Source organism: Vulpes vulpes, chromosome 2, assembly GCF_048418805.1.
Source record: "Vulpes vulpes isolate BD-2025 chromosome 2, VulVul3, whole genome shotgun sequence".
NCBI lineage: Eukaryota > Metazoa > Chordata > Mammalia > Carnivora > Canidae > Vulpes > Vulpes vulpes.
In genome coordinates this window covers 53,370,992-53,384,116 of record NC_132781.1, presented here as the reverse complement: position 1 = coordinate 53,384,116, position 13,125 = coordinate 53,370,992, and the positions used below count along the sequence as shown (strand labels likewise).

General features: G+C 56.6%; 1 protein-coding gene across 1 annotated transcript in view; it reads left to right on the top strand.

Moving 5' to 3' along the window:
• The window catches only part of ASS1 (argininosuccinate synthase 1), a 53,054-nt gene that overhangs the window by 21,869 nt on the left and 18,060 nt on the right, over positions 1-13,125 (top strand). Inside the window, exons 8-12 of the mRNA XM_072748357.1 lie at positions 2,084-2,154; positions 2,731-2,761; positions 7,825-7,915; positions 10,614-10,698; positions 11,249-11,313. Of these exons, the coding sequence (XP_072604458.1) occupies positions 2,084-2,154; positions 2,731-2,761; positions 7,825-7,915; positions 10,614-10,698; positions 11,249-11,313 (343 nt within the window). The remainder of the gene's footprint in view (positions 1-2,083; positions 2,155-2,730; positions 2,762-7,824; positions 7,916-10,613; positions 10,699-11,248; positions 11,314-13,125) is intronic.

Genomic DNA, 13,125 nt, shown 5'->3' with positions numbered 1-13,125 from the left:
ATCCTGTTAGCATCGTCACTGTAATTAATTTCTTTTAAAAAGCCAGCGTACTAGGTAGGGGCTGGAAAGCAGGCCAGTCACCTCTGTGTTGTCATGGAAAATGGTTTTGTTTTTGTTTTTGTTTTTGTTTTTGTTTTTAAAGATTTTATTTATTTCTTCATGAGAAACACAGAGTGGAGAGAGAGAGAGGCAGAGACACAGGCAGAGGGAAAAGCAGGCTCCATGCGGGAGCCTGACGTGGGACTCGATCCTGGGTCTCTAGGATCACACCCTGGGCTGGAGGCAGCGCCAAACCACTGAGCAACCACCCAGGCTGCCCGATGGTTTTGTTTTTTGTCCTCAAGTGCAGCGAGAGTTCCTTGGGTGGGTGGGCAGGGGGTTGGGGGGAGCGGTGGACACCTAAGACTAGAGAGGGGAGGGGAAACAGAAATCTCTTTGGTCAAGGGACTGCCGTTTTTGGCATATGTGTGTGTCTCTGCCTGCTGAGGAGGGGTTGCCTTATCCTGTCCTGCCCATTTTCCCTCCCTTTCTCATTTTCTTGCTCCCACCACAACCACGGAGGCCCAGTGGGGAAGAAGGCAAACGTGTTTCCAAACCCCTTCCCAAGACAAAGGCTGCAGGGAACCCATCTGCTGACTTTCTCGGCCCCTGGCCCACAATTCCAGCTTTTGTGCAGGGGTCCCTGGTCCTCTCACGCCTGGCCTATTCTACCTGGATGGGGGGGGGGGGGGCGGGGGCTGGCATGTGCCTTGGATGCTCAGCAACTTTGAGGAGGGGGATGAGCAGCCTCTAAATGAGATGCTCCTGTTTGCCCATTGTGATTTAAATTGAAGAGTACACAAATCCTAGAATAGATATGGACCATGTCTTTTAAAGCAATTCCCCTGGCAAAGCTTGAAAGAAACACCTGGAAGGTTTTAGCTCCATTTATTTTGAAACTTTAGGGTGGTGATGAAGGAAACAAAGTGGGTTCCCAGAGGAGGCTGGAATCCTACCGTAGTGGGAATGAGCACAGACTAGGGGGGCCCCATCAGGAGAGATGGGATGATGCCGGAGGGGGCTACAGGGACCAGCCAGGGCTGGCCAGGTTCTAGGACCACCGTGTGGCGGGGGGGTGGGGGGGTGGCGGAAGGTGCTAAGAGAGGCTGGGGAAGCAAAGCTTCAGGTCTCACTGCCTTACAGGGGCCTGGCTGGGCCACTTAGCAGCCTCTGTGCTCCATGGGCAAGGAGAGGGAAAGCAGAATGTATTGAGTGTGTTGGATTCCCACCAGGTATCAGCCAAGGCAGCGTGGAGTGGCAAAGGGATCAGCCTGATCCTTAATCCAAAAGGCTAAGTGAGATGGGTCTTCAGACCCACCGTCTTGGTTGGGATGAGTTTTCTCCTTGAACAATGAGGATCAAACCATCTGGGAAGCAAAACACACTTAGAACCAATAGGGGAGGATGGAGAGGGTTGAGATGGACCTGGGATGTTCTTTTCAGGGTTGCAGAGTGATGTCTGTGGTGACTGTGCTAGGCAAGGGGAGAGGGGTGGCTCCCAGAAAGTGCCAGGCAGGTACCGTAAACAAGTGCCATGAGCTAAAAGCCGCTTCCTTGGGGCGGCATTAAGTGCTGTGTGGGCGCAGATGCCTTGGTTGAGGTCTACGGTGGAAGTTCAGACCCTTCCTGCACCCAGCAGGGGTCAGCAAGTGGGAAACCTCTGGCACACTGCCTGGCACACTCTAGTGCTTCAGGGCCTGTGAAATATATAGGCTCAGAGACTCTTCTGGAAGAAACCTCCAAGGTCAGCATCCTCTCCATGACATCTCAGACACACGGTCTTTTTTCTGCATGGGCATGTCCAGTAACGGGGCCCTCACTCGTTCCCCAGGCAGTGGGGCCGGGTTGGCGATGGGGGACACGTGGGGGGCAGGGGATGGTGATTGGGGAGGAGATGGACACCAGAGAGTGGCGCTGGGTCCTGCATGAGGACCAGAGTTTGGGGATGTGTGCAGCCCTGAAAGAAAACCAGGACAGCTGGGCCTGACCCTCAGGCCAACTGCAAGCTGCCTCACGCCTGCCCTGTGTCCCGTCTTACCCGCAGCAACACGGAATCCCCATTCCAGTCACCCCCAAGAATCCATGGAGCATGGATGAGAACCTCATGCATATCAGGTAAGCCAGACATCCCACCTGTGCGCTGCCCTGCCCCACTTCAGGGAGCACCTGCCTTCACAGGGCAGATGTAGCCTCAGTGGTGGTCCCCGCCCCCCCTCCCTCCTACCCAGTACTCTTAGGGCTCACTCCCAGGCTCATGGGGCTAGATAATAGGCATCTGGCCTCAGCTGGGGTGTTGGGGTGGGCTCCTCTAAGGAAGTGGCATTTGAGGTGAAAACTTCAAGAATGAGAAGGAACTGACTGGCCGAAGTGCAAGGGGAAGTGTGTTTAAAGCAGAGAGAACAGCAGTGTGTGAAGTCGTGCCCCCCCCCCCCCCCCCCCCCCCCCCCCCCCCCCCCGCCCCGCAGATGCAAAGCCCAGGGCTATGCCCCAGAAGACTGAGGGAAATGTCCCAGCTCTTTCTTGCAACCTGCAGCTCCCACAGCCAACTGCGGTCAGCCCAGAATGTTCCAGACAGGGTTGGCAACAGTTGCTTTGGCAGAGAAAGAAGGGCAGAGCAGATTTGGGGGGGGGGGTCCTCCCTGCCCGCCTCCCCACCTGATTTCCTGTCTTCCCTTCCCTTTTCCCTCATAGCTACGAGGCTGGAATCCTGGAGAACCCCAAGGTAATACCACCAACCCCACCACCACCACCACCACCCCCCCACCACCCCCAACCCCAGCCTCCCCAGTTTCCTGTGAACCGGCTGCCCATCTTTGGTGGTAGCTGCTCCGTGCCGATGCTGTCTGATGTGATTGTAGCCTAATTTGAAATTTCACGGGGGCCGGGTGTGGGCCTGGGGCCGAGCCCTGCCTGCATCCAGATCCTCCCCACTGGGGCCCCCCTCCGCATGCCTGCTCCATGCTGCTGCTCCACTTTGAGACACCCCCCACCCCCAGCACTCTTTTTCTAATTGCTGCTGGGATGAATAGGGTAAGGAAATATTTCAGGGCAGCATGGAGAGAGTGTGTGATTGTAAGACAATAAAGAAGCAATTAGGCAGATGAGACACTTGTGGGAGGGCCCGGCCTGTGCCCACCAGCTCTCAGGCCGCTGCTGCTGCTGCTGCTGCTGCTGCTGCTGCTGCTGCTGCTGCAATGGGGTCGGTGTGGGGAGTGGGGGTGGCACAGATTAGAGCCTCAGGGCCCATTTGTCCGGGTTTGTGCTCCACACCCGCCCAAGGCAGGCCGCCCAGATCCCCTGTCCCCAGCCTCCTAGACTGGCCAGCCTGGGCCTCGGCCCTGTTTGAAGTTTAGGATTTCTATCCCTGGGGGGGGTTCCCTTTGTATGTCCCCCTGCCACCGTGGGAGATGGGGTGGAGGGTGGCAGGATGAAATCTATCCTGGGAAGAGAAAAATCTCTTTGTCCCTGAGGGAATGTGTCTCTGTTCCCTGGCTCAGCTCCACACTGGGGCGGGGGTTTGAGGGTGGGGTGGGCTGCTTGTCTGACGTTAGGGAAGAAGTGTGCTGTGAGGGGGTTGCTTGGGCAGCTGGGCCTGGGGGAATCCAAGAAGGCCAGCTGGAGGGGAGGATGCCCTGGTGGTGTTGGTGAAGGTGGGAGAGCTAGAGCTCTACCGGGGTTCCTGGGATGGCTCCCAGAGGGGACCAGGCCTCCCAGTCAGTGTGGGTAATGATATAACCAGGACCAGCGACCGGTTCTGGGGCCAGGCCTGGGTTTAGCATTTTCTTGGCTTACTTTCCTTGGCTCCTCGCTGTATGCATCCTCATTTTATGGGCGAGGAAACCGAGAAACCAAGGCCCAGAGAAGTGACTCACCCCCAGGGCGCCCCACCTCTCCGGAGCTGGCCCTCCTGCCTCTGTGGTTCCCCCAAGGCCCGCCCCCACTCCACTCTGCCCAACCATGTCACTCAAGAGAGCCGGCACCCTTGCCCCCTGGGGGCTGATGGCCCCACAGGGCTGCTGCCTGCTGGCCACAGGTTTTTCCAGTTCATGCTCTGCTGACCCCATGACACTCAGGCCAGCCACCCCTAATTAGCCAGTCAGTCAGCGCCAAGGGGGGTGGGGGGAGGCTAAGCCCAGCAAAGGCAGAGCTGTGCACAGGCGGGCTGTCCCCTCTACCTCTCTCCAAACATCCTGTGGTGCTCTCATCTCAGACTGGAGGTGGGGGGGGGCAGAGCCATGGCCAGAGGGAAACTCGCCCCTGGGGCAGTGCTGGGGGTACAGATGGGTCTGTGACCTGGGCAGGTCCTTCCCCTCTGACCTTCCATTTCATGAGGCCAGTGGATGGAGGAGTAAGTGCTAAAGGGTGTCTTTTTAAGGATTTTGGCCCCTGATCAGGTGGGAAGGTTGATGCATCCATCCCAGAGACAAGAAACAGGGATCCAAATACTGACTCTGCCACAATTTGCAGTACAGTCTTGGGCAAGTGACCCAACCTCTCTGAGCCTTCGATTCTTTGCGCACACAGGGAGAAACCACAGCACCTCCCTTCTGCAGCATAGAAAGCTCTTGGCCTATCCTTATACCTCAATCTTGAAGCCAGGGGTGCCTCCTTCCCTCTTCGGGCAAGCTAAGATTGTTTGGGGAGGAAGGGGCCAAGATCCTCCCAGGACCCCTCTCCTCAGGCTGGGGAGGCTGGGCTGGGTATGAGAGATGAAGTGTGGGGTGAAGCTGAGGAACCCAGGGTCCGGCTCTCTGGGCTTGCCCTGCTTTGTGAGGGGGCTCGCCCAGATTAAACCCCAGGACCCTCCCTTGCCTCCTGGGGTGTCCCCCCTACACTATCCCCCAGATCCCAGGGATAAGGAGGCAGTGCCCAGGGGCCCAGTGCCATCCTCCAGCAGCTGAGAGCCGCTGCGCCCCCGCAGCCCTGGCCCCCTTGGGAGGAGATGGGGAGACAGGGCTTAAGGGAACAGGGGCCCCCTCCCCCTCTCCAAAAAAAGCTCGGAGACCTGCCGAAGGGAGGGTCTGAAGGCAGATGGTGGAGCCATTTTCTGCCTCCGTGATGGCTGATTGAAGGGCAATGAGGCAGCTAATGCGAAGAAAGATAGAAATTTACTTGCTTTAACTTCATACGGCACACAGTGAAAGAGTTCATTCAGTCGCCGGCCCGCCATATCTGATGGATGAATAAACCATTTGCAGCATCGATCATGCCTCTACATCATGGTTTAGTTCATGGGCCATTTGCTTCCAATTTCTCCTTCTCGGCCCTGTTTCATGCTTTCTTTCGTCCTCTCCACCCCCCCCCCCCAGCTTCTCTCTCTCTTTTTTTCTTCCCTCTCTTCCCTCCCCCCAGCTCCCCCCCACCAGATGACATTGGAAGTGAGCCCTCCTGCCGGGATGGATAAATAGATGGTATTGATACTCAGGAACAAACTATTTGTCATTTGAACTGGGCTTTTAGGAGGGAGAGTAAAAAGAAGGCAGGCGCCCAGCCACCCCAGAATGCAAAGCAAATGTCACTTTATTTCTATTTAGTTATTTTATTTAATCGGTGCTGTCAGGGTGTCGGAAACCACACCAGCTGCCTCCAACTTGCACTGTAGAGCGCAGGTCTCCCATCCTGCTGGTCTGCGGAGAAGGGTGGCAGGAGAAGTTCAGGCTGTGCAGGTGGAGGTAGGAGGAAGGAGCCGTGGGTGGGGGCATGGACTCTGGGCCCTGGCACCCTGCTTTGAGTTCATCCTGGGCTGGGGGCCCGGCAGGGGCCCCGGGCAGGCAGGAAAGAGGCTGTGGAGTCACGTTGGACACCTAGAGGCCCAAGCCCTGGTTCACTTTGCCTTCTGGCCAAGGATGGCTGGTCATCGGGCCTGTCTGTGCCCAAGGATGCAGTGGTTGGCAGGACCCAGTGGGGCCTGGGGAGCCAGGCACTTCTCTGCACCCGCCTGAAGCCTGTCCCCATGGTTAATGATGCTGGGTGTCTCTGACCAAGTCCCTTGCACTGTTTCTCAGCCCTGAGGTTTCTAAAGCAGCTGGGAAACAACAGGGGGTGATAGAAAGAGCACTAGACAGGGATTCCAGAGTCTCCACACAGTGGGGCTCCCACCCTAGTGGGGACAAGCAATATGGTTTGGTCGAGCCACTTCTTTGGTCTTGGTTTTCCATCTGATCCACAAAGGCTTCAGGCTTAGGGTCCCTAAGGACCCTCTCCCTCTTTGAGGCCAGTTCTGGATCCTTATTCCCACCCCACAAATGGAAACAGATGAAAGGATACAGCTGATCCCGCATCACATGGCACCCTGGAGGTGCCCAGTCCACCACAGGCCTCTGTCTGAGCTCAGAAGTAGAAGGACCAACCATCCCCCTTGCCCAGGACTGAGGGGTTCCTAGGGGTGCAGGAAGCAGGATGGCTGGTCACCCAGACACAGAGCCCACAAGCAAAGTGACCACAGGTGAGGCATCTGAGGCATTGCAGCTGGCCACCCCTTCTGGAGGGGGTCTTCCGAGATGCAGTCACCACCAGCTGTCCTTCCCACCTGCAGAGCAGGTAACAACTTGCACCTGGTTTTCCCTGGCATTTCTCGGGTGATGTTCATGTCCAGTAAAAGCTATGAAAACCATCTATATCCTTAAGGTATAAGGCAGTCAAGGGCAGGTATCCTTTCCCCATTTTGCAGGTGAGGAAAACAGGCCCAAGGAAGTAAAGCACCTTGGCCAAGGCCCCACAGCAGGGGATCTTGACTTCCCAGCTTTGAGTATTTTCCACCACTCTAAAGTCCAGCATATATTTGTGGCCAGCCTCAGAGTTCCCTGCCCTGTCCCGGGTCCAGCCCCACACGGAACTCAATGAGGGGAGGGGGGTCTCTCCTCCTCAGCCTCTGTTTCTAAGGTGACAGCAATTGACCTTCTTACCAAATGGGGCTGCTGAGAACCCAAAAGAAGCCGCAGGCAGAAAGTGACACATAAATGTCCGAGGGGTATTGAAAACAAAGATTTAAGGTGTCCAGGTGGAAATAGCTAGGGCCCAGGGGTGCCCACAGGGGAGACCGGAACAGTGAGGCCAAGAGGACCCCCGTCACCTTGGTGTCCAGGGTCCGAGCACAGCTTGTGGGGGGCCCTTGGGCTTCAGGAGCCAGGAGAGAATTTTGAGAGCCCCATGCAGCCGGCAGCCCCTCTACCCGCTGCATCAAGAGGAGAGGCCCATTTTCCAACCCACCCAAGGAAAAATATACATAAAGGTTGATGTGTTTTCAAATGGGTTTTTGCTTTGCTCTTCTCTTTTCTCCCTGTGAGTATTAACCTCAAGGACCCGGGGGACGGCTCGGCTCGCCAGAGCACCTGCTGGGGTCACGCGTAGTCATTAGCTTTGCGGTCAGTGCAGAATAAACCCCAATTCCAGGCGCCTGCGAGAGCAAGCGCCCGCTCCCGGGAAGCCTGCCGCCGCCTCGCTCCTCCAAACTCACACTTTTCTTGCCTGACTTGTTCCTCTGCTGCTATTCTACCTCCAGCTGTGGGGGCGTCGAAGAAAAAGATGAGATCAAGTTGAGGGGAAAAATTGTCTGATTCCTGGAGCCCTTTGTTTCCCAGGCCCCCGGCAAGCGGGGCCAGCTCCGGGCTGGGGGCTGGGAGGCCCATGGGTCTATGCCAGTCAGCGGCAGGTGCTGCAACGCCCTGGTTCTGGGGAAGGGGTACCAATCTCTGCAGGAGGTGGGGTGCGCGGTGTGCGGGGACTGGCGGGGCCTGGCTTGGCTCTGGACACCCCATTCTCCAGCCTCTTTCTGTCTTTTGTCAGAACCAAGCACCTCCGGGCCTCTACACAAAGACCCAGGACCCCGCCAAAGCCCCCAACAGCCCTGACATCCTTGAGATTGAGTTCAAGAAAGGTAGGTGCCCACCTGTCAGGGTTCAAGGGGGTGGGCTCTTGGGGCTCTGGCTCCTTTCCCCTCTGCCTGGGAGCCTGGGCGGGAGTCCACTGCATCCCTCTTGTGTTCCTGGGAGTCAGAGTTCAAGCAAGGGCTTCAGGGGCTCCCAACTGCCCCTTCCCAGGATGGTGTGGTCCATGGAGGCCCTAAGCACTCATTTTGTCAGCTGCTTTGAGACTTTAGACAGTCACACCATTTTCTTGATCCTCAGTGTCCTCTTCTGTAGACTGGGGATAAGAGCACCTGCCGCCTGGTATAGAATGTGGTCTGTCAGGGATGTGCCCCTTAGAGGGTCCTGGTACCAAGTTGAAGCTCACGTGGATCTTAGAGACCCGGCCTCAGGGGCCCCCTGGCCCCACAGCTAAAGCCTCAGCTAGTTCTACACTCAATGCTGTACCCCACTTTACCCCAAGCTCAAAACTGCCAGTGCTCCCACTGGCCATGAGTAGGTGTCCTGATCTCCTTATCTTCACTTCTATCAACAAGACATGTTTGCTGCCCTGGCCTGAGTGCCCAGTCTTGAGCCTGGCACAGGCACACCTCTTGCCATGGAGAACAGAAGGGAATGTAGGATGAGCCTGGTAATGAGAGGTGTAGGGCCAGGCTCAGAGTGAGGGCTCAGAGTACCCAAGGAGAGGACCTGTCCTGACAGCTGCAGAAATCAGGGAGGCTTCCAGGAGGAGGTGGTGCTAGGCAGGAGCTAGAGGATCCAAGAGGGAGCGAGAGGGTATCCCAAGCCTGGACAAGGAGGCTGGACAGTCCATCTACAAGGCAGCTGCCCGGGCTGGAACAAGAGCAGAGGGAGAGGGAATCGGCCCCTCTCAGGGCACCTCACATCCCTGCCCTCACTCATGCTGGTGTGACCTTGACAACCAACTTCACCTCTCTGGGCCTCAGGCTCACTTGCCTATAAAACAGGCCATGGAAATGATGTTCACAGGTGCCAAGTATGGTGTGCGGAGTGAAGTGGAGGGAAACAGAGTCTGTTTAGAACTTGAATAACACACCTATTCCTGGCCTTTCCCAAGAGCCTGGCCAAGCCAGTGGGCATCTTCACTGCTTCCCCCATCCATTCAAACCCTTGAATTTCACACCACTTGGGGACCAAAGGACCATGGGCTGAGGCCTCTGAGGGTAGCCGGACCCCCAAGTGCCCACTCCGTCTGACCCAGGCATGGCCCAGGGATGCAGAGCACCTTCCAGCATCATCTTGGGGAAGGCAGCGGGCCGGCCCCAGGCACACCTCCAGCAGATCTCCCCGGGGAGCCTGGGTGAAGGTGGGAGACAGGCAGGAGGCAGTGGGGGTGTCGGACACAAGGCTCTGGCAGCCTCTCCTCCAGAAATAGGGCAGCCCCAAGGGCTGAGCCGGACAAGAAACGTGATCCATTTTAATGATTCGGGGACCGTCTGGAAAAAAAAATAGACAGGAGGAGCCGTCCCCGACTACTCCCATTCACCCTCTAGTTAATTTATTTGAAGTTTTAATCTAATTATTAACTATTTTAAAGGCTAAGAGGCTTTCTCCGGCAGCAGCACTGACAATGTCAGCTCCTCTCTGGGGCAGGCCCCATCCAAGGCCATAATAGGACCGGGAGGGAGAGAAAGCGAGAGGGGAGAGGCGGGCAGTGGCGAGAGGGGCTTAAGGTTCATTATTGGGCAGACTTACATTTAATAGCAATTTACAACCAAGTTATAAAACCCCTGGAAATGGGGGTGAAGAATGGCGAGGTGACAGCGCCTTGAGGGAAGCCCCTCCAAGCGGCGCCTGGCTAATAAAGACTCGAAAGCCTCTATTGAGACCTGATTGGCACCCGGTCGCTGGCTACATGGTAATGAGCTGGGCAGATGGGTGGGGGATTATCCGCCAACTTTGAACAGCTTTCCTTTGTCACTGTTACAGCTCTCTTGTTAGCCCCCTAATACATTTATTGCTCATTTCACACCGCTCGAGAAAGTGCCCCTTGCTATTCAAAGTCAACCCTGAACCCACCCACTGCCCCCCCCTCCCTACCACCCCCCTTGACTCGGCCCTGCCCTCCCCTCCGGGACCAGTGGCCACCTCCCTCCTGCCCTCCTGCCACCCCAGACCCGACTTCTCGGAATCCACGAGGACGCCTCTAACACCTCGCCTGCCCAAGTGGGCACCGCTTCACCCAGCCGGCGGCTGTGTGGCTCTGGGGTGCAGGGGGGGGGACACTGGGGTCCACCTGACAGACGTGGCAGGGGGCTGTGGGGGTGTGTGCGTGTGCATGTGTGCGCGCACGAGCGCGAGCTCGGCCCCACCTCGGCCAGGCGGCCTGGGTAGCTGGTGGGACAGAAGGTGCCCCGGTGTAAGACAATGGTGGAGCGTGAAATTCAATTAGTTCAGGGCTGGTTCCAATTTCACAGCCCCTAAATGCAAAAGGGACAGAGAGAATGGGAAGGGTGGGGGGCGCGTTTTTATTGCATTTTCCCTTTCATTCTGGGGGGCGTTCTCGCCCCTTCTCTCCCTCCAGCAGGCCCCAACCTGCACAGGGCTTTTCAAGGAGTCATTTGGAGTCCATATCTGTCAGATCCATTTAAGGCGTTGCGGGTGGAGGGAGAGGGCGGGGTGGCAGGCACCGGCTCCTGCGCCCAGCCCGGCTCCGGCCTGCAGGCCCACCGCCCTCTCCTCCCCTAGGGGTTCCCGTGAAGGTGACCAACGTCAAGGACGGCACCACCCACCGCACATCCCTGGAGCTCTTCATGTACCTGAATGAAGTCGCGTGAGTGCCCACAGCCTGGCCCGGCCTCCTGGGAAGCCACTCCTGGGAAGCTCTGGTGTAGGCCCCTGGGGCTGATGGTCATGGCTTGAGGCTTAGGGGCTGAGGACAGGCAGCCCTGGTGCAGCCCGCAGGCATGGGAGCCTCTGGTGACTGTCAGCCTTGGAAGGTTAACCTCCTGGAGGTGGTGGGAAGCATATACTGGCCCCTGGGGACAGCCTGACTAGAGCTTCTGGGCCCTGCATAGGAAAGATGAGCATTGGGTAGGGCTGGTGCCGTTCAAGGCCCCAGGACAGAGGCAACAGAAGTTGCAAACTCACTGTGTGACACAGGCAATCCTTTCGCTCTCGGGGCCTCAGGTTCCCCACCTGTTCAGTGGGCAGTTGGAGTAGGGACCTGGCTCCAATGTCCTTTGTGTCTTGGATCCTGGAATGGGGCCTGACCCCCTGCATGTGGCTCTGGCACCCTGCAGCCCAGAGCCCAGCCAGGTGGTGGCGTCTGCCTTGAATTCTTGTGGCAGCATGTGGTTTTAAGGGGCCCATTCTCCCCACAGGGGCAAGCATGGTGTGGGCCGCATTGACATTGTGGAGAACCGTTTCATTGGGATGAAGTCCCGAGGTGAGTCTGCTCACTGCCCTTGGAGGCATGTCTCAGCTCCCAGAGACCCCAGAGGTCCCTCAGATTCCCATTCCATTCAGGTGTTGCTACTCCCACGCTATGTGGATGACTTTGTGCAAGTTCCTGCACCCATCAGACTTTCTCCCCCTGTGGGGTGGGAATGGTGGGCCCTTTGCCACTGACTCTCAAGGGCCTTATGAGAAGCACTGTCCTGAGAGCGAGTGGGGGGTTGGAGGGGAGGGGAGGGGAGGAAAGGGGAGGTCGGGGACCGGACTGGAGGTCGGGCTCTCCTGTGCCCCAGGGCGGGCGGGTTGGCCAGGTTTGGAGGCACACCATGCAGGGCCGATTTCACAGTCATTAAGGCTGCTCGGAGGAGGCTGCCAGCCCGGCAGGGCAGGAATCCTGCCAGGGGTGGGCGCTGTGGGCTGTGCTGGTGGTGTGAGCCGCCGGGTCGGGCGGGGCTCTGCCTCTGTGCGGAGCAGCTGCCACCTTGGCTAGACGGTCAGGCCTGCAGCCAGCCGCCTTGGGCTGTGCCCGGAGTGGAGAGAGGTTGGTCCCAACCAAGCAGGCACCTGAGTCTTCTCTTATTAACCAGAGTCCTGTGACTTTCCGTCACCACGTCATCAGACCATACCCTCCCCTCCGGGACTCAGTTTCCCCATATGAGTGGACCTCCTGCTAGCCTGTGATAAAGCAATGCTACGTCCTCAGGGCACTTTAAGAGGGAGTGGGCAATCTTTCAGCAGTCTGAGCCCCCAGATTGAGCACCTGATTTTTTTTAAGTACTGGTGATGAGGTTGAGGGTCCCCTGTCTTTTTTTTTTTAATTTTTTAATTTTTTTGAGGGTCCCCTGTCTTGACGGATATTCAAAATTGCTTTGCTTAGGGTCAATTTTAAAAAATAACACAGGGCAGCCCTGGCGGCGCAGCGGTTTAGTGCTGCCTGCAGCCCAGGGCATGATCCTGGAGACCCGGGATCGAGTCCCACGTCAGGCTCCCTGCATGGAGCCTGCTTCTCCCTCTGCCTGTGTCTCTGCCTCTCTCTCTCTCTCTCTCTCTCTCTGTCTCTCATGAATAAATAAATAAAATCTTTTTTAAAAATAAATAATAAATAAAATAAAAAGATAACACAACCAAAAAAAATTTTTTTAAAAAGACAATACAACCAAAGGAAACCAGGCCAGGGTAGAGTCATGGAGCTTTGTCCTCTAGGACGTTTTTACTAAGATTCTAAAATCCAGGGAGCTGATGGCCAGATTTCAGCTGTTACAACAGGGCGCTGGTCCAGGAGACAAGAAATGGGGGTCCTCACTCAAGCTTACCCTGCCTTGACTGATGACCTCTGACTTGTCACCTCCAGGCCTCATTTCCCCAAGTGTGATGCGGTGGGCACAGCGCAGGGGAGGTCGGATCCTTCCAGCTCTGACCTGTCTGGATTTATCTCAAAAGGTGTGGGGAAGTGAAGTGGCCACGTTGCTTCTTTTCCTGTCATTTTTTTCTTTCCTCCTCAACACAGCTACTATCTGCGAGAAGCAAAGGAAGGCCTTGTCAGAACAATGTAACTAATTAGCTGCTCCCTTTTGTCCTCACTTAAACCTTCGCCTCTTACTTGTATTAACATCTGATTAAATGTCCCTTTGTCTCAATCTGCCCTTGGGAGACAGCACAATGTAAATCACACAAGGCATATCTGGTGAGAGGGGGGTGCAGCTTGGGGGAGCCACAGACCAGCACCCTCACCTTACAGAAGGGGAAACCAAGGCCAGGACGGATGCCCAGATCCAAAGAGGCACAGAGTGGAGGTTAAGAGTGC